The sequence below is a fragment of the Anopheles funestus genome, chromosome 3RL (genome assembly GCF_943734845.2).
Source record: "Anopheles funestus chromosome 3RL, idAnoFuneDA-416_04, whole genome shotgun sequence".
NCBI classification, from domain to species: domain Eukaryota; kingdom Metazoa; phylum Arthropoda; class Insecta; order Diptera; family Culicidae; genus Anopheles; species Anopheles funestus.
The window spans coordinates 15,880,402-15,902,280 of record NC_064599.1 but is presented as its reverse complement, the minus strand read 5'-3'; the positions used below and the strand labels follow the sequence as shown (position 1 = coordinate 15,902,280).

Below are 21,879 nucleotides of genomic sequence, written 5' to 3'. Positions count from 1 at the left end.
CAACCATTTAAGGGTGTGTGATTTACGATCGCGAAACGGCCCGTCCTCACACCGTGGTAGGTCACTACCAAACTACCTGGGGATGGCTGAAGAAAGGCAGAAAATGAAACGTCTTACCAACACAACCGTACCGTTCACACGATTAGCATAATCTGTGATTTAAAAGGAACCCCCCGTTGAAATCGCGACGAAGGAACACATCGTTACCAGGATGAATTATGACATTCGCGACCCGGCAACACCTCCCAGCGTCGTTTCGGATGATCACCGTAAGAAAAGCTCAACAGGCCCCCCAAAAGGGGAGAAAAACACGCTGTGACACGGAGACGATCGCTAGTTTCATTTTCATTTTGTTTTTCTCCGCGATGAAAGTGAAACTTCTTTGCCAACACAGCAAATGCTTTAAATTGCACCTGAAATGTGTACCGTGTTTTTTTTTGTCTTCATCCCCATCCCACCTAATGGGTGGGAGCGGAAAAGTGTTAGAGACTGACCGGCCGCAAAAAAATGGTGCAAGGTGAAATATGTGTGTAGACTTTGGGTTGTTATTATTGTCTTTGTTTACACATTTTTTTTTGTTCATCTTCGAGGTTCGGGTTGCACAGTATTCAAAACAATTCCGACCACTTCGAAAAGCGAAAGACGAAATTTAAACAGATGGAAATCGGGGTAAAAAAAAGACACGTTCGGTTGCATCACAACGGTTGGTGGCATCCTACGTTTAGAAAATGGTTTGCTTCTTCCGGTGCGGTTAAATATTATGCAAACCACTACAGCATGGATTCATCGTTCATCGAGGGAAAAGCTTGATAAGTAGAGCTTGGTTGTGATGAAAAATAGTTGACTATTTATTGAAGTGATTTTGAACGTGAATTATATGCATAGCTTGATAAATTAAAATTATGCCAAATAATGAAACAAGTTTTTCTTTAAATTACTTTTATGTTTTAAACACATTTTAAAATGATTAAACATGATGGAAAGGTATACATACAATTTTCTATAATCTTTTAATTATTTGACTCTTGTTTTTCTTGTTTTCTTAAAAAAAAGTTAAAAGAAATTCAAAATAAAAAGAAACATCAATACGGCCAGGCCGTTCTACCTAAATAAAACAAAAATTATTCATCTCTTGTTTTTCTTGTTTTTCAAAGACATTAAAAAAACATTCATACATTATCTCGGCGTTGATGTTTAAAGGAGATTACTAAAAGAATTTGATGGCATTATGCTTCATTAATAGTAGCACAAAAAAATAAAACAAATGTACTTTTCTTGTTGTGAAATAAAACCCTATAAAAATTCCATCCTAATCTCCCTAAAACTGTTCAGTGCATTCAACATGGTGCCCTAAAATGTTTTTAGCGGTATCTTTACTCGCCGATTATTAGCCTCATTCGCCGGTACTAATTGCCAAAATAGCAACGAAGCTAAATGTTTTTACTACCCTTGTGGCTAAACGATTCACCAAAACACTAACGGAAATCGTTATGAAATCACCAAATCATCAACCGGTTGATCTTGTAAATTTGCACACCACTAAAACAAAAACAAAAATTAGAGCTCCCCTAAAACCAGCGCCCAATAAAAAAAGCAAGGCGGAAAACTGTATTTAGCTGTCGGTTCCCAGCCAGGCCGCAAAGCGCCACAGGGGATGCACTACACTAAAGTATCGATGTTTTACCCACCAAGAACAACGTGTCCAAACGATCCTACAAAAAGGCTTCCCAGGCTAAGCATCCCAAGCATCGGAATGGATTGTGGGTCTCTCGTTTTTGTAATAATCCAATTCCGCTCGCGCTAATAAACAAATAAATCGGTGTGATATAAAACTGGGTTGGAAATCGTAGCTTTGAGTCAAATCCCATAAAAACGCGGATAAGAAGCGTTCGCCTCGTAACATGCGCTCGTAACATTGTAAGCAAACTGATCGCAAGAATTCGAACAGATGACGATCGGTGCATGGGGGTTCAATTTGTAAAACCGACACAAAATGCAAATGCAGCTAGCTCCTGCATGCTCCAGATTAGACCGGTTGCATTTTCGATGCATGGGAAGCATAGGAATTTACCATAAACTTCTAACGGTCGAACGGCCGAATGTTATGCTCATCAAATATTATTAATTAAGACATAACCGGATTCATGTTGAACAAAGCCGTTTCTCTTGCCTCGAAAGAAATGTTTTTTTTTTTATTTTTCCTCTTCATTCCCTGCCTTTATCTGCTGGATAAAGAGTGCGTAAACCCGCTACCACAAGCCGAACTGTTGACTTACGCATAATTGGCCGTTATCTACTTTCTTTCACCCGGCTTCAGACGAATTTACAACACTTTCAACACAACCCATCAATGTTGCGGGTCGTAAAACATTCTCGCAACCTTTCCTTCTCCCCAATCTGCTTCGCTCACAAGCACACACCGTTCTAAAACTAAACGATTTGATCTAAATTCTTGATTGGAAGACATAAAAACCGAATCCGGAGGAATTTATAACACCCGGCATGGGCAACCTGATCGGAACCAGTTTAAGCATAAAGAAAAACCATTTACGACGGGTGCTGTTACCAGACGTCTAATGACTGATCAGCATAGATCACTGAGATTTATCAGAAAAAAGCGTTTCCATCCAGGTGATTTAGAATGTGTTTTTGTACCAAATGGTTCTTTAACATTGCAAATCCACTGTTTAGTCTAGTCGCTATAGGGCTGCAAAACCCGATACATGTTTCTGTTTTATTTCTCACCTTAAGTAGCATAGTATTTTAAACCGTGCAATGCGAATAAAGCAATCTCCTGCGGGATGGTCTGATGCGGCAAATATAGCTACAACACCTAACACCTAACCCTTGCTGATGAGCGGTTGCAAATCGAGGCCATAAATTAATAGTAAAATTTATTGCACCGATGCGAAGACAGTATGCACTTACTTTTGCACCAAACTTTTTTGACGTCTCATAAAGTCACACTAATGGGACAATAAAGGAAACAAATCACCTTCCACCGCGAGGTTCGTCGCTTGCTCGCGTCTTGAAGTCACCAGCCGACAAAATCACCTTCTCCAGCGATGGTTTAGCTTTGGCGTGATAGAATCGCACTTTATTGGCCACAATCGTTCTCACAATTACACCTCTCCCACCCCAGCCCGCTTCTTTTCTGATTCCGTTTCTTGCCGATCGTATATTTGTGTACGTTCGTGAGAGTAATTGCTTTCAAGGGTTGAAATATGAAACCACGAAGAAGGCAAACATTACGAAGAGAAGGAATTGAACAGACCATTCATAATTTATGGTCATTCCAACCGAATCGAGGAGGTTAAACACGATCAAGTGGCCGGGCGTTTGTCGTTCTTCGTGGGGTTTTGCGTTGGGGTAGCCGCTTTTGTCGGAAGCAAATTGCTTGCTGCGTAACGACAACATATTTACTACACTTTTTTTTGGGTAAACGTACAACACACACAACACAGAAGGCATGAATGAATAGTCTTTCATTTTCATCTTTAAACTACGGTCTTTACCGGAAAAGGGTGTACCATCTGGTACTCTAATTTCGATCAACCGATTTGGATCGCTTTTAGCTTCACTTTCTGTACGTCACCGATGGATACACTTTCGCGAAAACATTTACCAAAATAAGAAAAGGGAGGATGTTTTCCTTAAAAAGTTACCATCAAACACAACAACAAAAAAATTAAAAATAAGTGAAATCGGTTTTTTACCTCTGCCTCAGTTCGACTGCTCATTACACACCGGTGTGTATGATCTTTCATTTCTAAACGATCGTCGCCAGAGGTTCCTCCTTCGCAAAGAATCACTTCGAGGGCAAAAGGAAAACAAAAACCTCCCAACCGTACCCCCAGCTGTACGCTGAAAGGGAAATAGAAATATGTTAAAATGTACCATCGCACCATACGCATATTATTACTATAAAATGCGCACACAAATAGTTAGGCTGCGTTCGGTAACCGGAACGAGCCGCTGTGGAGTTCTTCCTAATTTAGCCACCGTAGTAATTACGATGCAGGAGAAGAAGAAAAAACCCTCCTTTCTCCTTTAATTGGGGCTTCGATTTTTTCGCTTTCATTACGACGTCCTTTGGGGATGCGGGGATGATGTGGGTAACGCATCTGCCAAAGCAGAGCACAAATCATCATCCAATCAGTGTGGTGAGGCTGTAGCGCTTCGCTAATGTACCCATCCAGATGTGCAACGCTGGACCAAGTGCTACACTTAGGTTTGGCCCTCAGCAAATAAGGGGCGTTGTGAGTGTGTTTGTTTTCGTATGCGGGAGGATATTTGCATACAATGTTATTATTTTCCTAGTGAAGAGCTGTCGGTTTCATCTCGTTTGCTTCCACCATACCGCGCGGGGAAGGCAAAACAATCGGTGGCGGCATCTTGAAGCTCGCGCAATGCTCGTAAGCAAATATATCAATTACATGATTCAGTGAGCATCGCGTCTGGGTATCGTTTGCGAGATCGCCGAGGGTGGCCAATCGTACTGTGCCGTCCGATGAACTTGCTGATGAATGATTATTATGTATTTTTGGCGTGTTGAAGCTAAGCGGCTGTACTCCATCATCATTCAGCTACGATCCGTTTGCCATTTTTTTTTCTTCTGTTGTTGCTTCCCATACGGCAGGAAGTGATTAACGCTGCGTTTGGTGGTTGTTTTAAGCATTGAACATAAATAATGCAACGCACAAAAAAGCACCAACAAATCGTTCAAACGGAAAGACATCAATGATGGGGCAATGCTTTCGCTTTCCGTATCTCATGCGTGTAAAGTGTAGGGCCTTTCCTAGCAATTAGATAGATTTTTGGTAGTCAAATGCCAATAAGCTTTAAAGAGCTTTTAATTGGAATTTATTGTACAGTGAATAAATCAATTTAATATATTTTGTTTTAATCCCAAGCAATAAATTTGTACTTTAAGTATGAGCAGCTTGGATACAAATTTTACAAAACAAACTTAATGTAAAATAAAGAAAGGAATATAATTCAAACTATTAAAACAATTTAACCGATATTTCATGGTAGAAAATAATCTACAACACACATAAAAGCACTGCCACAAATTAAAATAACAAACCATGAATGTGTTTATCACTCACGTCAGATTAAGAACGGCGATGGACAAAAAAGAAATACGGAAAGAAAAGCGCATTTGCATACGCAGTAAAAGAAAACTATAAAATAAATTAAACAACCACCTTATGTGTGTGTGCAAACAGTGAACAATCAGAGTAAATCATAACAAAGCGCAAAGCATCTTGGTAAGCAGAAAGCCAGAAGCAAACAAACAAACAAAAAAAAGAGACAGGAAAACAAACAAAAGAACAAAAGCAGCAACAAACACACTTACTTGTGACGTATTTGATCGGTGTCCCAACGACGCGGAAAGCGATGCACGGCGTGAAGATGTTTTGATTCGGCATCTGCATGTCATCTGCAAGTGGAACAGAAGAAAGTAGAATGAATGAAGCGGGGCAAGGCAGTTGAAAGCAAACGACGAAACGATCGCGAAATTAGATCCACAACACGGAAGCGAACAAGCGGCATGATGGTGAAGAAACGACAAGTTGAATTTATTACTACAACACCCGCAGCCGACAAGCCGTTGCACGTTGGTGTTTTATTAATTGTGATGCAGCCGCAGTGGATGCGATCGTATCGATCTGCATACTTCTGATGCGCTCGCTCTCTCTCTTCATTGCTTGATTGCGATGGTGTCTGTGTATTTTATGCTGCTGAATCTTAAGCGAGAATGGTGTAATAAAATGATCACGATGCACCTTCCATGCTGCTGCCCTCCATTCCACTGCTCAATTGATTCCAGTTTGAGTGTCCAGCGGAGGTCACACAGCTCGTTCTACGCTGATGTGTCTCTGGTGGCAAAAACGGTGGCGCGGTAAGATTTTGGGCGAACGATATAGAACGTATAAATAATAATTTTCTTCATCGCTGTAATAAATTTTGCTAATTTTGCCACGACCTGCAACGTGGGTGAGGTGCAGTGCAGTGTAAATTGAAATTAAGACGAAAGATAAGTAACTAAAGAGAGAAGGTAGAAAAAAAAGGTTAAACACATGCGTGGAGCTACCGTAGCGGTGAAACAGCGTGCTTGATCACGATTTGTGTAGCGCAAATGGTGTGTGCACGATGGAGATTGGGGGTGTCTATGCGCTATTGCAAATAATAAATCACAGATCGCCACTATAGCTTTCGAAATGAAACCTCCTTGGGAAGGGTAGTTTCATACGGGACGTAACAAAAAAAAAACGCTAGCAAAAGGACCCACACGAGCGATAATAAATAGAGCAAAATTAATATCGCCCTAACTAGTGGAATCGCGTTTCGTATTATTTGCTAGTGCATAGTATCTTCCGCACGTGCATCCATGCCGAGGGTTTTCCCCCAGTTTTGCGTATATGTTACCATGATTAACCCTCGAGGGCTACGAGGGCTCAGGGGTGCGATCATAGACGCTGACAATAAAAAAAGAACTCCCTTCTAGCCACATGCACATGAATCAATGCGAAGCGATGGGGAAGCAGAAAGAAACGAACGAAACGATGCCATTAACCAGTCGAAACAGATTGCACATCGCCGTAAGGCGGCCGCCTACGTACTTCAACAGAACATATGAAGTTACATTTGCATTCCCCACACATGCGCGTTCGATTGCACCTCAGTGCAATGAGCTTTGACGAGCTGGTCAGTTCCATAACGACCGTGGAATGGAGGCTACCTTCCATCATCCGCCCATAATCGCTGCAGGGCTCAACGTAAGACTTAGTAGCAAACCCGGTATAAGATCTTCCCCCCTTAAGGGCCAGCAGCAGCATCCAATGTTTCTGACCATGAACCTGGGTGGAAAAAATAACTTACGCCACTGATTACAAAATATCAACGGTGTCATCCGTTTTTATCGCACCATTTGTTTGAAGTGTTGGTAGGAAAATGGAAACTGAACTGGGAAAAATATGTTACTAGCGATACATGCACTAGTACGGGTACTGGTAACCCCTAAAGGGATAAAACGGCGCAGAAGGGTGTAGGTTTTTTTTATGATGAAATTGATATGGTTGCAATGGATGAGAAAAATGATTTCAACCGTGTGTGTGCGGTTACCGTATAAAACATTTATGTTTGATAAACGTAATTTGAAGTGCTTAAAGGGAAACGATTGCTCATAGTAAAAGACACTTAATTGAAAGAGATACTCTTTTGATTTAACCACATACATTAAGCTTTATATTGAATGAAATGAATGAGATATCTAGAATTGAAAAAGCCCACAAGATAAGCTTTTTAATTTTTTTTTTAATTTTTAAACAAATTATCTCGATAACCTTTAAAGGATATACAATATCATTTTATTTGAATATTTGTTATAACATCTTTGTAGGAAATTGTGGAAACTAAATAAATTTTAATGTTAAAGTTACTCAAAACATTTGCCAAAGGACATTGAGGGAAGTTTCTCATACTTTGCTTTTGTATATTATAAACCAGACATCCCTTTGCACACCTTAGCACACAGCTGCTGTAATCAATTGTTCCTGTTCGTCTTAGATAGCAAAGCACAAGAGTATTGAGGGTCAAGGTCTGAGAAACATAATGCAACTTGAAGTGATTCTTAAAAACTTTGTGCATTATCAATTTACCATACAAATTATAAACAAAAATGAACAAATGAAGCATTTATTTCACAAAGCAGAAAAACGGAATTTTTGTATAATTTATTTCCATCACAAGTACAAGATCAAAACGTTTCCAGATAAATTCTCCGATCGACAACAAAGCCAGAACCGTTTGCTACAATCCATAAATTGATTGATCAGTGATTTATGTTTTCGGCTTCTTTTCATTTTGCTTAACAGCTCAAAAACCATTATTTAGTGTACCAAACGGTCTATTCAAATGTGTTTCTTCATGTAGACCAACACTTCCGGCGACTCTGAAGAAGCGCAACAAAGGTCGTAGAAACGATGAGTGAAATATTACGCTCGGTCGGGAATCCGTGTGGCGGTGCCGATGTTTATCTTTTGCGTCCGGTTACCTTTTGCCCTGGTAATGCGCTGAACCCTGATCTGAATATGTGTGCCCCATGGCGTACGGTTACATATAGCAAACGCACCAATTGCAACAGCGCTCCATCGATTTGTTCTGAACAATTACTGTCAGAGAAATGGACGCGAGAAAAAAAAATTGCCCCCGATCTGGTCTCCATGTAGAATATCATTAAAATTACCTCCACCAGATTGCTTTTGAACTCCCGAAGTAATAAAAAAAACACACTATTCTTATCGATTTAGCGCAATCGGGTGCGGGAAGTCGAACAATCAACGCTGCTTGAAGTCGTAACTAACAAACAAAAACCATTTCACCAAGTATGGCACGTGTGGAGCGAAAGCCCCCTCGCACGGAAAGGCCGACGAAATTGAACGAGAAATAAATAAATAGACGTCGCGATAAGCGTCCATCGCAAACTCATCAACAGCCACAAAAATAAGGTTCGGTAAGCGAGGAAAATGGTAACCTATTTACGGTGTTCAGACCGTGGCAAGCGCTTCAAAACAAATTCCACTCACAGCACAGTACCGAAAGCCAACAAACTAATGAATTTATGGAGTCCAAAATAAGCGAGCACTTTGACCAGAATAATAGCCCACGCGGGTAGGGGCGGCCGTAAGCCTGCAACAGGTGCCCTTCTGCTGCTGCCGGGTTGTTGCAGACACCATCACCCGGTGATGTGGTGGTGATTCATCATAAATTTATCGCGCTTCACTTTCCGCACCGTGCGCCCGGGAGGTGACTACGAATGCTCGGGAGTTACGGCTGGAAGGAAGCGTTGTGAGGTGAGTCCATTGTCTAAGATTAAGATTTGACATGAGCTCGCGCGCGCACGCTTACCCGTGGGCCGGACACCTTCACCATACTGTGCCTCGTTGTCCCGAGAGAAGGGCGAGGGCTTTAGCGAGACTTCGTTGTTTTTCTCTCTATCCTTCCACGAAGAAGTGGAAAATCACAAGCGGTTCTAATTATTCTTCCTCACCTCATGCTGCATGCTCAGGCGAGCGTGCGATATTGTAACACCGACCGAGTCTGAAGCCGCTAAACCTTCGGCCAAAGGTATCGGGCCTGCGGGAGCTTTTGATGCCAACATAGAATAGCAGCTAGCAGCCCGGAACGGCTGCTAGAAAACACCAACCAAACAGTACGGTATGCGCCAACCGTGTTGGAATTGGAAATTGTAGAATTAATAAAGGGTACCGTACCCGAGGTGAAGAACCATGTCTTGGTTATGGCTTTAGAGAGAAAAACAACACGATACTAACACACACAAAAAAAAATAAAAACATAATTCAGAACTGTATCTTAACGTACCGTGATGAAGAGCGGCCCGGCTATCCTCCAGCAACAGGCGGGGTGTCATGTCGCGGCACATCAGATGCACCAGCACCAGTCGGCCCTGCATCCGCTGGCGTAGCTCCGGTTCACCGAGCCACTGCAGGTAGATGCGGCCCTCGTCACGAAACAGCCGAAACGGGACGTCGGTGTCGATCGGGTTACGCAGCTCTGCCCAACCGTTGGTGGTTAGGTACTGGGCAGCAGACACGGCACACATCGGCATCTTGACACCTTTCAGTGGAGACAAATATGAGAAGGAAGGTGATTAGTTTGGTAAACAAGCAATAATAATTGTAATTAATGTAGCGCTGTTAAGGACGATGAATGAAACCATTTTTTGTAATTAAAATGTATCGATTAAAAAATGAAAGAATACCATAACGAATAGAAGCATATTTTAAATGACTTGAACAGTGGAGTGTAATAACACAGGAGCATAAAAAGAAGAGAAAAAACAAATAAAATAAATAAAAAATAAAAATATAAAAAGCAAAGAAACAAATTAATTGTATATTTTTGAATAATTTTCACTTTTATTAAATTTTGTTATCTTTTTTGTTTGTTGAAGGTAACTTTTTTGTTTGTTTTTTTTATATTTCTTTACTTTTTAATTAACATTACTAATGAAAATTTTCTTTTTTGAACTTTTGTTTACTGTTGTTTTATATATAGGTTTTCAATTATGAATCTTTTAAGACTTTTTAGACATTAAGAATATAAGCAAGTTAGATTTATTCAATTATTTTAAATAAACAAAACTTTCTAGTACCATTTTTGTTTTGAAATTATTATTCGATATTTTACTTCTTCTTCTTTGTATTTTATGTTTAACGTTTAATATTTTCTTTTGTTCAATAAACATCGTAAAATGCGAGTTCTCTTGGTATATTTTTTGACCTATAAACTGGTTCCTTTTCCGACAGCACCTAATTGAAAACAACTGGATGAAGAGCAATAGCACTATCATTCGTTTTTAACTTACGGTGCCTCATGATCACGAAACGAGGTGAATTGAATTCTGTCACAAACGAACAAGCAAACGCGTTAAATGCTATTATTCGGCAGCAGGTACAGTATGCGAACAAACCGTCCGCCCCGTTTGAAGGGATGCAATAAAAACGTGCCCACTTTCAAAATAATACCACACGACACAACGTGTGAAAATCGTCAATATCGATCGGCTTGCTTTTTAAATGCAGAGTATAATGTAGTGGTAATTTTATTTCCTCCACCGAATGCACTCTAGAAAGTGCACTTTATCGGATATTTGGCGTTGGTATTTGTTACGAAATTAAAAGTTGAAACAAAATTAAAGCCAACCCGTTCGTATTTTTGCATCTCCCCTTCGGATGGAATGCAATTTTGTGCACGGTCAGATCTTTTCTTGTGCGATCGTAAAACAGTCAGACAAACATGGGTACCACGCCAAACGTCCGCGTGCTTACGTTCATTATCGATTTTATGAGTCCAGTTTAAGCTGGCGTTTTTAAGGTGCAACCTGCGTACGCAGTATGCTACAGGGGATGAGAACATTAACCAGATTCGAACTTTAAAAATTGAACAGGTTTCATTTTTGTGGGTGAGTAAAATAAATTTAGGGACAATTTTACACAAACTTTGGAAACACTCAATATCCTTAAACCTGTTTTTCCGTCATCTTCGTGTTGACGTGTTTTTAATCCAGCCCACACCTTTAATACGCATCTGTGCGTGGAGTGGAAAGTTTGTAAACAATCTTCATAAAAACGGGTCGAATTCCGTTAGGTTGAGGTTAATCCATTAGATGGATTGATGCCGACATATTCAACCTGTTCAAAAGCCACTCGAAACCAATCAAGGATCTTCAAGATTCGATAGAGCTTGTTTTTCTTTCTTTTCATTTTCCTTTACAAACAACTTTTGTTAAGCGTTATTGTTTTGTGTTGTAGTTTTTTTTCTCTCTTCATGTCCCAGTATGGTACCTCTAGCAGGTTGAAGTCTTCATTTCATCCACCGATAGAGGAACCTCAAGTGCATTGCGGGAAAGAGGAGGTTTCAAACCATCGAGTGCGGACACTTCACGGCTTAACCATTGTCAAGCGATAGTAACAAAAGGCGGGCGCGAAATTCTTAAGTGTCGTATCGCAACTTCTTCCTGTCTGTTTGAAGATGATCTAAACGGGAAGCGAATTCCACCTGCTACAACGGTTAAACTGGGCGGTGTCGGTGGCTTCATCAATCCCCAAACCCGTTGAAACGATCAACGAGAAAAATGGTGAGAGAAAGAGAGGAAGAAAGCTTACAGCACCAGAAGAAGTTGGCAGGGTTTTCTTGAGCCTTTTTTATGTTTGTCTCACCATTTCAATACCTTGACGGCACGTCTGGTAAGAAAGTTCTGTGCGATTATCACTGAACGATACGGGATGATTATTGCTATTATAGAATTACTGGTTTTTTTCTTTATACGAAGCGTTCAAACCGAGAGAAGAAGGTTGTGATTATTTTATTAGTTGCTTCAGGTTTTTTTTTCAAGCTGTCCCGTTTTCTTCAAGTTTTCACGCGAGGTGGTAGTGAACGGTTTGAAAGAAGTTCCACTTCGGGCAAAAAAGGGCGTTTGCTTTGTCGAGCTGATTTGCATTTGATCGCCACCAATCCAGATGTGTCTTTAGGTGGTAAACAGACTCATCAGTCGGGAAGTGCGTGTGTGATTTTTATTTGAAGTCTTTTTTTTTTGTTGACTGCGTTGTTATTTAATCTAGAGTGAGGAAAGAAACCTGTTCCATTTTCTAGACACGCACACCCTAAGCTGGCAAATTTTGCATCTCAAAAGTCACGTCTGAGCCTAATTTGCCGTTGCTCCTCTAGCGCGTTACATTGTGATGTAGATTTGGTGGGACAAACGAATGATCGAAACAATGGTTTAAAAATCTACACACCTGGCCTCACCTGATTTTGCCAGTGTTATTTTTTCCCCAAAAAGGCAACCAAATGCGAATCAATTTTTAGCTGAATTCATTATACACTCAAATGTTTTGTTGACGCGCGTGGTTTCAGCGATTCCATGTGAGAGAATATAAATCATATCAACATTTTATTACTCACATTTGTGTGACCATCGGCTCAAATGCGAGATCGCAAGAAAGTACAAAAGAACTGTACCGGTTCGCTAGATTACCATCGTTTAAGTCTTTCCAGCACTTCTAACTGGACCTGTCCTCTTTCATGTTAAAGTGCTGCAAAAACGTAACAACAAAACTGAGAAGGGGGAAAAACTGGTGTAAAAATCAGGTTCTTCAGGATTGGTTTTCCGTATTTGCGGATCCTTTTGATCGGCCAAAACTCAAACGGCTCAACTCGCCCCAAACTTTTAACAGTTTATTGCACATGATCGTTTTATAGCGTCCCAACTCCGAAAGGGGTTTTTTGCGAAACACTACTCGCAGAGAGCGTTAATTTATGTGAAACAAGGCAAATTTTTATACATATGAAGCAAGAGAAATTTTTAATTATTTCATCAGTCTGTGTTGTGATGCTCCTTTGAGATGCAATTTATGGTTTCGGTTTTTTTGATTTTTGTATCATAAAGCGCATCTTTTTCTTAGTGATGTTTTTCCTGTGAAAGGTAAATTTTCATATGGTTGAACGTGTTAGTTTACTGTAAGTTAGGTACAGAAATAACTGACGAAAGGTCAATAAAAGCACATACCATTAATATGGAAAAGGCAAAGTTTTTTTTCCACTTTACTTTCGTAACATTAAAACATCACACCGCAATGCTAGATAACTGCAACGGGTAATAGATTGCAATTTGCATGCTTTCGCTATATGGGTGATTAGTGATAATAAATGGATGTTTTTTTTTGTTTTAAAATTTAATGCGCTTAAACGTACAAAACACTGTTTGGAAAAAAAAATTATGAGAAATTTCTTCTTCATTCATCAGCCCAGTGTGAATTGATTGATCGTTAAAATATAATGATTGATTAATTATAAAGTATAGAAAAATCGTAATATTTAGAGTGCTTTACGGTTATTTCGACTAGTGGTCTTGACTACTCCTTAATGAATATATTTTAAATAGAAGCTTTTCTGGTAACTTTTTTGCGATAAAATTAAAACCTTAAAATGAAGAATTCATCAGTTTTAATTGATCGCCTCAGAAACTGCATGTTTAATTACAAATTACCTTGGTGTGTGTTTTGTAAAACAAATCACATTCATTCTCGTCGTAATGCTTCTTATCATGTGAAGAGTCTTATCACAATATTTTGTTATGTATCGCTACAAAAAACATATTTCCCAATCTCACCTCAGTTCACCGTTTAATGTTCTCGCATCAACACTACACTGTCCATTAAAACAGGGCTTCATGTTACCGGGACAGAAGCTAAAACTGCATTCCAAGTATTTTTATGCACATATGCGAAACAAACCACACATACGACACGTTCCCGGCTACTGACCCGCCTAATGGGGTCGTTCCCGGGGATACATTGTGTCCGGAAACGGGGGGCCACACAAATGTGTTTGCACATCGCTCGTGCGTCATATTGCGTGTGTGTGTGTGCTCATGTGTACAAAACATAATGCTCAGAGGCGACAAATTTGCCTTATGTCTTTTCCTCCGTTTTTTTCGGATTCTTTTCATAATTCTTGAAAAAGAAAAACACATTCGGTTTTTTTTTGTTTTTGCCTCTTAAAGCACACGCTGCCACACGCGTCTTCGCGAATCGTCTCAATTCCGGAACGTAACCCGGGCTATTATCCCGGTGCAGCGTGCCACGCATGCGCGTAAGAGGGCAGCAAAAAAGCAAACGGAATCGTTGCCGTCCGGTAAGTGTTTGTAACGGTGGTCCAATAGTGCACGGAAAGAAGCAACGCGAAGCAATCAGAAACACGGCACAGTTGACCACCCGAAAGGTAGTACAGCAGCAGTGCATTGACACGCATCGCGTTCGACAAATTGCACCACTTGACAGAAGGTTAAAAGTCTTGTGCATTTTGCGCACAACAATTCGCACCTTCGCGAACAGGTGCGCTGCCCGGCTGATCGTTAGAGAACACACCATTAGCAAATTTGTCCAAACACTCTCTGGCACAGCAAAAGGTGGGTTAGGAACCCGGGATAAAGGTTCGTTGTTTCGTGTTCTAACAAATCTTTGCTCATTTGAAAGCCAGCGAAAGCGTTGCCGTTGCTTCAGCGTGAAAGCATCGCTTTTGTGGAACACCCCAGGCCGTCAAGGGTTCAACATCTAAAGTGAGGTGTAATAATTGTTTGCTAAATTAAAGTCAAGTGCCGTTGTACTGGTTTGTTGTTGTAGTTTTTCTCTTCATTCTCTTAACTTGATCGTAAGAGTTCGCAAGGGTCAAAGTGAAGATAGTAGATTGGGGAGGGGAGAAGAAATGAGCGAAAAGAATCTTTAACTGACGATGGTTGAAGATGGTGATCGAAGATTAGGTGAGATCCTTTAGCAACTTACCGGGAAATCCAATCTCACGGCTCGGATGAACGATTTGGCCACGGTGTGGCAAAAAGACGAACGGTATCTTCTCCGAGCTTGATCCACTGATGAACGGCGCTAGAGTGCATTCTGTAAAGTGGAAAAAAACGAAAAAGAAATGTAAATAGTAAAAAAAATGTACAATTACATTCAATAAAATCTAAAACATGTAATATCATGTGCCTGAACCATACAAAAAGTTGCTTAAAAGTAGTTTTAAGTATTTTTTTTTCTCGGTTAGAACGGCCTGGCCGTATCAAGACTTATTTTACCACGTAGCAGGATAGTCAGTCCATGCTACGGGGGGGACGGTCCGGATGGGATTTGAACTCGGTCCTGCCGTGTGGACGGGCGCCGTTTTTCACATGCACCACCGGGCCGCCCCAGTTTTAAGTATTATTCTTAAAACAACTTAAAACATTCATGATTTGTTCAAAAAGATTAATTGTTGAATTTAAAGCCCAGAAATATTGAAATTATAACTAAAAGAAAATGAATTATATAACAATTTCAAGAAAAAAAGCCGTCTAGTGTACGAAGAACTCCAAAAAGCACAATATCAAAAGTAAAACAAAATACAGAAAAAAACATCATATATAATCTACAAACGAGAAACTTTCACCAGTGATAGTATAATGAATTGAATAAATGCAAAGGTAAACAAAACAAAAGAAATGCGATTAAACTTAGAAAAAATCACAAAACAAAAAATCATTATCACCATTGCAAGACAAAACAAACAATAAATTTGAACAAAATGCATTAAGTTTGAATTTATTTTACAGCACTGCATTAATATGTAGTTTTTGTGTTTCTACGACGTTGTGCTATACTTCGAATGTGAATTTAAACATGGTATAGTACTTTGCTTACAATAACCAAAAAAAAAGTGTTCCCCACCCTAACGGGTGAAGAATTTTCGGGCGACCCAAACCACCCCGGCAAACCGTTTCAAACGATTATAGTTCGTTTGTTAGTTTGTCTCCATGTTCCATGTTCGACTACTTTCCATTTCATCGTCATTGTGAGCGGCCACCGCCACTAAATATTGACCCCCGCGAAAGGCCACACCATGGCCGGCTTTCATACAAAAAGCTCAAACCCGGAAGCCCGGTCAGCTGGCAAGTCACTGACGAATGTGTTTCGCAGTGGGTTAAAGAGAGCTCTTGCGTGTTTTTTCTTTCACCTTCACTGGTGCCATTTAATCAAATGAAATGTACATATTTCCATCATTCTATTTCGGCTCCTAAACTCTCATACTTTTCAAAGCACACAAACGCTAATACGCTGCACAAATAAAGCCAGCTAGAGTGGCTGGGAAGCGGGCGATGAAACCAAAAAAAAAAAATGCCAACCGGTAACGTTAGTGACCCACGCAGGGGCTTACCCATTCCGTTCGGGGTACCTGGTATGGACTTCTGTCCCCGCCCCTTAGCATGATGGGAACTAATTTTCTCACACAAATTTGTTGCACGATGGGCGCTGGCGGGAGCGATGAGTCGAAGTTGTCATCGGTGGGAAATATGGTAAGAAGGAGTTTGAAAGTGGAGCGAGCGGCCGGCGAGTGGCGCGAAAATGCAACAGCGAAAATGATGAGCAGAATGAAATTTCCAATGTAAACCAACTTTAACTAAACTACACCCTGTGAGGGTGGGCAGGTTTCGGAGGCGGTTTGGGATACAACGGAGGAAGATCAACCCACGATCCGTTCCACTCGCGTTCATGCTAACGCGAAGCAGATCGCAGAGTGGATTGAATCCGGTATACCTTCGAGTTCGAGTAGGATTTCCGCGCACATCAACGATCGAATGCTGCCGCGAGCACCGGTTTCGATGCGGTTCACGGTGAATTGAATAAAATATCGTCCGTGAGTGTCGAGGAAGCGGGTGGGTTCCATCTAAGTTCCCGGGAAGTTGTATCCATCCCGGCACCTGGGTGGTACGGTTGTTTGCATAGCGCTTTGGACCCCCCGAAGCAGTGCGAGCTGGTTCCGATCATGTCAATTTTGAGTGAATCGTTGTAGTTTAATAGATCCAAATATTGGAAGTATGGTTGTGAAAGTGTCGTTTCGACCAGTGATGTGATTTCCGTTTGTTGGAAAGTGTGGAGCCTTGTGCAGGACGGGCTTAAAACCATTCACTTGGCATGGAAGTGCAAATGCTTTTACATCAATGGGTAAATAGAAAACTTGTTTGACACACATTTTATTAAAACAATGACACACGATGTATTCTAACACATCGATGGAAAAAAGTTTCTGTATTGGAAGGAAGCTTTCAATCGTCCGCAGTTTAAAAAAAAAACACTGAAACAAAAACATATTTTGCAATATAACAAAATGTTTATTTGAAAATGAATAATTTTGAGGATAACATTAAAAACCAAAATTAAATATAAAACAAAAAAATATATTTGAAACAACATGAAAACGAACATAGCAAGTGTAAATGTTTCATGTGATGACAAGGAAAAAATATTGATAAAGGAAAAAATAAAGGAAAGAATTATAAATGCAATAGTAACAAGTCATACTCGATAGACAAATTAACTGTTACATTAAAACTAGAACTACCGGAAAGTCATTTTGAATGGAACGCTTAATTTTCGCCATATAAATTTTTGTGGTTAAAGAATTCTAAATTAGTTGATATATCACTTTTCCATATCTATTCAAACTGTGCATTTTAAAAAAAAGCAACTAATAATTTAAAACGCTTAAAACGCTTAATATGCTCGGTAGTTCTAGCGTTAGTAGAACTAGTAGTCTCAATAGAACATATCCACGCATCACATAAAAACTAATTTTAAACGAAAATCTACTACCTATTTTTACACGTTAGCTAAATTAGCTGACAATAAAGTTTTCTGCCACTCAAAAACACATTACCGCTTAATAAATGTATTCAAATCAACGCAATTGTTTGCGTAGTTTCTCCACTTTACTTTTTTCCGAAAACGGTCCATTCAGCCTCCTCTAAACAAGAAACCTATTCCGCTGGTGATAAAGCACGGTAAGGGTCGGTGATATTATGAGTTCATTATGGTCTGCCTCAACGAAAAAAAAAACACACGGAAAACTGTCATACTAATACCTTTCAGAAGTCACCTAACTTTCGTCCACTTTACACCAATAAAATGCGCTACGTCCATAACCTTAAACTTCACCGTCGACTACCGTGGTTTGCGAACTCGCTTTACTTTTTACGGTTGCCACCGGCTTGCGAAAGCAGTGCGAAATGATTGGCATTAATTTCGTACCTCATAAACAATGCGCTTGTTGCTGTTTTTTTTGTTGCTATTTAGTTTAAACCGAAACCTTCGCCAAGAAGCTTCCCAGTTTTGGCATTTCACTTCACAAAACCACTGCATTGCACAGCAAAAGTAAAGCGAAGAAAAAACCGAATTAGATGGATTTTTCATCCGCACGCAGTCTGGTCCAAATGTATATTTGGATTAATCACCGAATCTAGGCAAAAGAAAGCGCTAAATGCGTAGCAAAATCTCATTTCCCCGTGCCTGCCCTGCCTGGTGTGATGGTTTTACCCATTGGCCACCACCATTGGTCCAGCGCGCTCGTAAATGGACGATTGCTTTAATGAAACATCGCGAAAGAACCGCTATTTCGCGCAACAGCAGCCTCTCAGTGCTGATTCTTCTCTCGGGGTGGGCTTCAGGGATTGGGATGGACCTTATGGGATCTACTAACGCCTGGCAAGTGATCGACGCGAACAGTTGGAAGCAGCGACCGGCAAAGAGGTTGAAACAAATGAATCCCGACCGTACAACATGCACCGAAATTTACGCTTCTCTGCATAATTAAGCCGTTGCTGTGGTGAATCTTCAGCCTTTGTACGGTACTAAACATACTCGACTTGGTTCGGCTAACGAGAAACCATGTTTGACTCAGTTTTATTTTCTAAGCCATTGGGACGTAGGGCGATGTATGTGGCATCGAATGCAGCTGCTAGTGTTTCTAGTGGCGCTACAAACTACAGGCGCACGCACGCAAGTAAATGTTTTAGTTTTCAATTTCGTGAACCACATTCCGGACCCCATTAGGGAGGAAATACGGGAAGGGGTGTAAGGGTGGGGCACAAAATTGAATTACTCCCGTAATGGTGCATGAAGATCGCTCCTGTTTCATTTTTTTTTTTGCCTACCGAACAATCGATTTTCACTACCAACGCGTTCACTTTATGGAGTTTTGAGGAACATTATGTGTACGCGACCGAGATTGACCCAATTTTTGGGCCGTATTTTATTGTTGCGTTTTGACAAAATTGGTCACAAGATGTGTTTCGATACAAATGTTGTTGCATTTCGATGCTGCTACAAACTACACAACATACCACAATCCCTTCATTGTACGTGGTAATCGATGCAAAATTGTTCCATTTCTCGGTTTTTTTTGTGTAAATCCCAGTTGGGGAAGGTAATTTTGGGAATTGGGTCTCAGTAATGTGAACGAAAAAAAAAGCTCAACTAAATGGCGTCAAAACATTTCGCCCTTTTTTTGTTGGAGATCAAACGTTCGGCTAAAAGCTGGGCGTGGAGGGAACCCAATTTTTGCCCCTATTTTTATTTAATTTCATCGTTGCCCACTTTACCGCCCAACGGTTGGAAGCAACAGTAACCAAAAAAAAAACAAGCCCCACAAAATACTCGATGGTTTAATCATAACGCTTGGTGACTTGCGCGGGTTATTCTGTTTTTTTTCCTGTGTTTGTGAGCCTGTGGAAAAAGCGCGCATATGGTCAAAATCGCAATAATCGTTCGAAAATTCACACTTTTGAACGGTACAGTAAATGGGAAGGAAGAGATTTGGATAATAAATGTTTTCTCATGACCTGCAGAGGGTTGAATTTGTTGTTTAGATTTCAGTTGCTGCTGCTCTTGTTGTGCCTCTCAGTAAACACTTGTTTGGGTGCGCTTTTTATTCACAATTCTGACTTTCGTTTCGATCGAGAGGGAAAGAGCAGTTTGCGCCTCGTTCCAGGTGCATGATGAATTTAGGAAAGAAAACACCACCCCGAACATATATGGCACCTGGTAATCGTTTGTATCGTTTTGTGGTGGCTTGGAAATCTTCTTTTTTTCTAAGACGAGAAATAAACTACAAACAAGAATAAAACATTGGGACGGAAATTTCCTTTGTTCATCATTGAACCGCCTGTTGTAAAGTGGAAAGTACTCGTAGTAGTTGAGTACTTCTGCCAACTTGGGACTGCCAAATCACCTGTCGATTAGATCCGAACTCGAAGACGCTACCTACTCAAGCATCGCCAAGCATCGAGCTGTTCAGAATTCCGGAATACGATCATCGTTGCGATCGATTTAATAAACGTGTGAAAAACTTCACCTCACCACCTTAACGTCCATTCTTGAACGTCCATATTCCGTCGCACCTTGGAAGCTACTGCCTACTAATAAACTTCTACCTACGGTCAAGAATCTCTACTGCCGATTAAAGGTTTTGGGGCAAGCGATTGACCCACCCGGTGCACGGCATCGACATGACTAACAAGAGCTCAAGTGTAATTTTGGAGGAGCAACTCAGCTCACGTCTCAGCTCCAAACCAAAAAACCCCAGAGGAAGCATGGAAAAGTAATTGGAGCATATTGTCTCACATCATTAAAGCTGTGCCGCTGAGAATCTTCACACCTGCACCGAGATCTCGAGCTCGTTTCACGAGTGAACCAAATTGGATAGCATTAACGAGTGTGGATTATTGTGTGCCCAAACGAGTGAGCCGAACTTGACGTGTCGGCTCAAGAAGTCCATAAACACCACTCGTAGTCCGGCAGTACGGCGCCCTGTTCGATCGATCTGGCGTTTGATCGAGCTAACCGATCCGATGGCAGGTTGATTTATTTAAACGTGCGTTGTTCTTTTCTTCTCTCTCTCTCTCTCTCTCTCACACTCGGCGAAAGATCATTATGCAGGCAGATTTCAGGGGTACGCATGTTACGCTTGTAATAAAATTATTTGTTGAACAATTTGTTACCACTAATGAGCGTAACGGCACTGGGGATGTGAAGCGCGTTGATTGCTATTAAGAATGAAGTAGAATCGTTCGGTGAACCCCCCGTATCTGGTGAACCCTATTTGACTTAACTTGAACAGCTGCTTAGGATGGTGATTAAACTCATCTTCTCCGTCTGCTGTGTGATTAATCCATTATGTTTTAAAAATTCTTCAATCTTTAGACATCCAATAAGTGGGCAAATTCGCGTTTCAAATGACTTTACGCCTTAAGAGTCTCTGGGTGATGATCTTCGTTCATCCGTGTTCGAACACGTATTGATTTCTGTGGGTCACTTGAAGTGTCTTCAAACATCTTCATGGCAGCCTGTCTTACCGTGGGGCACAATTTAACGTTAAGTTCCTCACCCGCGGAGATGTGCCTTTAATTAGACAAAGAAAATGGTTATTTTCGCATAAATTCCTTACGGTCGCGCGTGCGCACCGCATTCCACGCATTCGCCCAAACCGTCAATCGTGGTTTGTGCTTGTACGCCTGCCAGCGATCAGTGTGAAACGAGCCATTTATCATCAGCCAGAATCAGACACTCGTGCGCAGAGACACACTATTTGCATTTGTGCAGGATTCAACTCATTTAGCTCAAAGTCCAAGCAACTCTGGAACGAATAAACGCAAAGGGACTGTTCTTCGTTGCCGTAGAAATCAATTTCCCGTTCGACCCAGAACACGTACCGGGATTAGAGTTCGCGCATTAGTCCAGATTGTTGTAGGCTTTCGTCTCCCGCATTTCACGAACTATTATGCGGTTCGCTATGTAAACATGCTCTCCTTCTTTATTTCTGTCGGCTTTTTGTGGCATGTTTTTCACCTTGGAAAGGGCTGTCCCGGGTGAAGTTCACGTGCGACCTGTACGTTCGGGTGTTTGTGCGGAGGATGCATTTATATGCAATTATATGCGAAACATGAGAAGGGCTCACTTTGGTGAGCCCACAAGCACACGC

At 40.8% G+C, this 21,879-nt stretch overlaps 1 protein-coding gene across 2 annotated transcripts in view; it reads right to left on the bottom strand.

Moving 5' to 3' along the window:
* The window catches only part of LOC125768558 (uncharacterized), a 77,555-nt gene that overhangs the window by 8,584 nt on the left and 47,092 nt on the right, over positions 1-21,879 (bottom strand). For both annotated transcript variants that reach the window (XM_049436388.1, XM_049436389.1), the window contains 3 exons: positions 14,874-14,984; positions 9,391-9,645; positions 5,363-5,446 (listed from right to left, as the gene is read on the bottom strand). In XM_049436388.1, the coding sequence (XP_049292345.1) occupies positions 5,363-5,446; positions 9,391-9,645; positions 14,874-14,984 (450 nt within the window). The remainder of the gene's footprint in view (positions 1-5,362; positions 5,447-9,390; positions 9,646-14,873; positions 14,985-21,879) is intronic.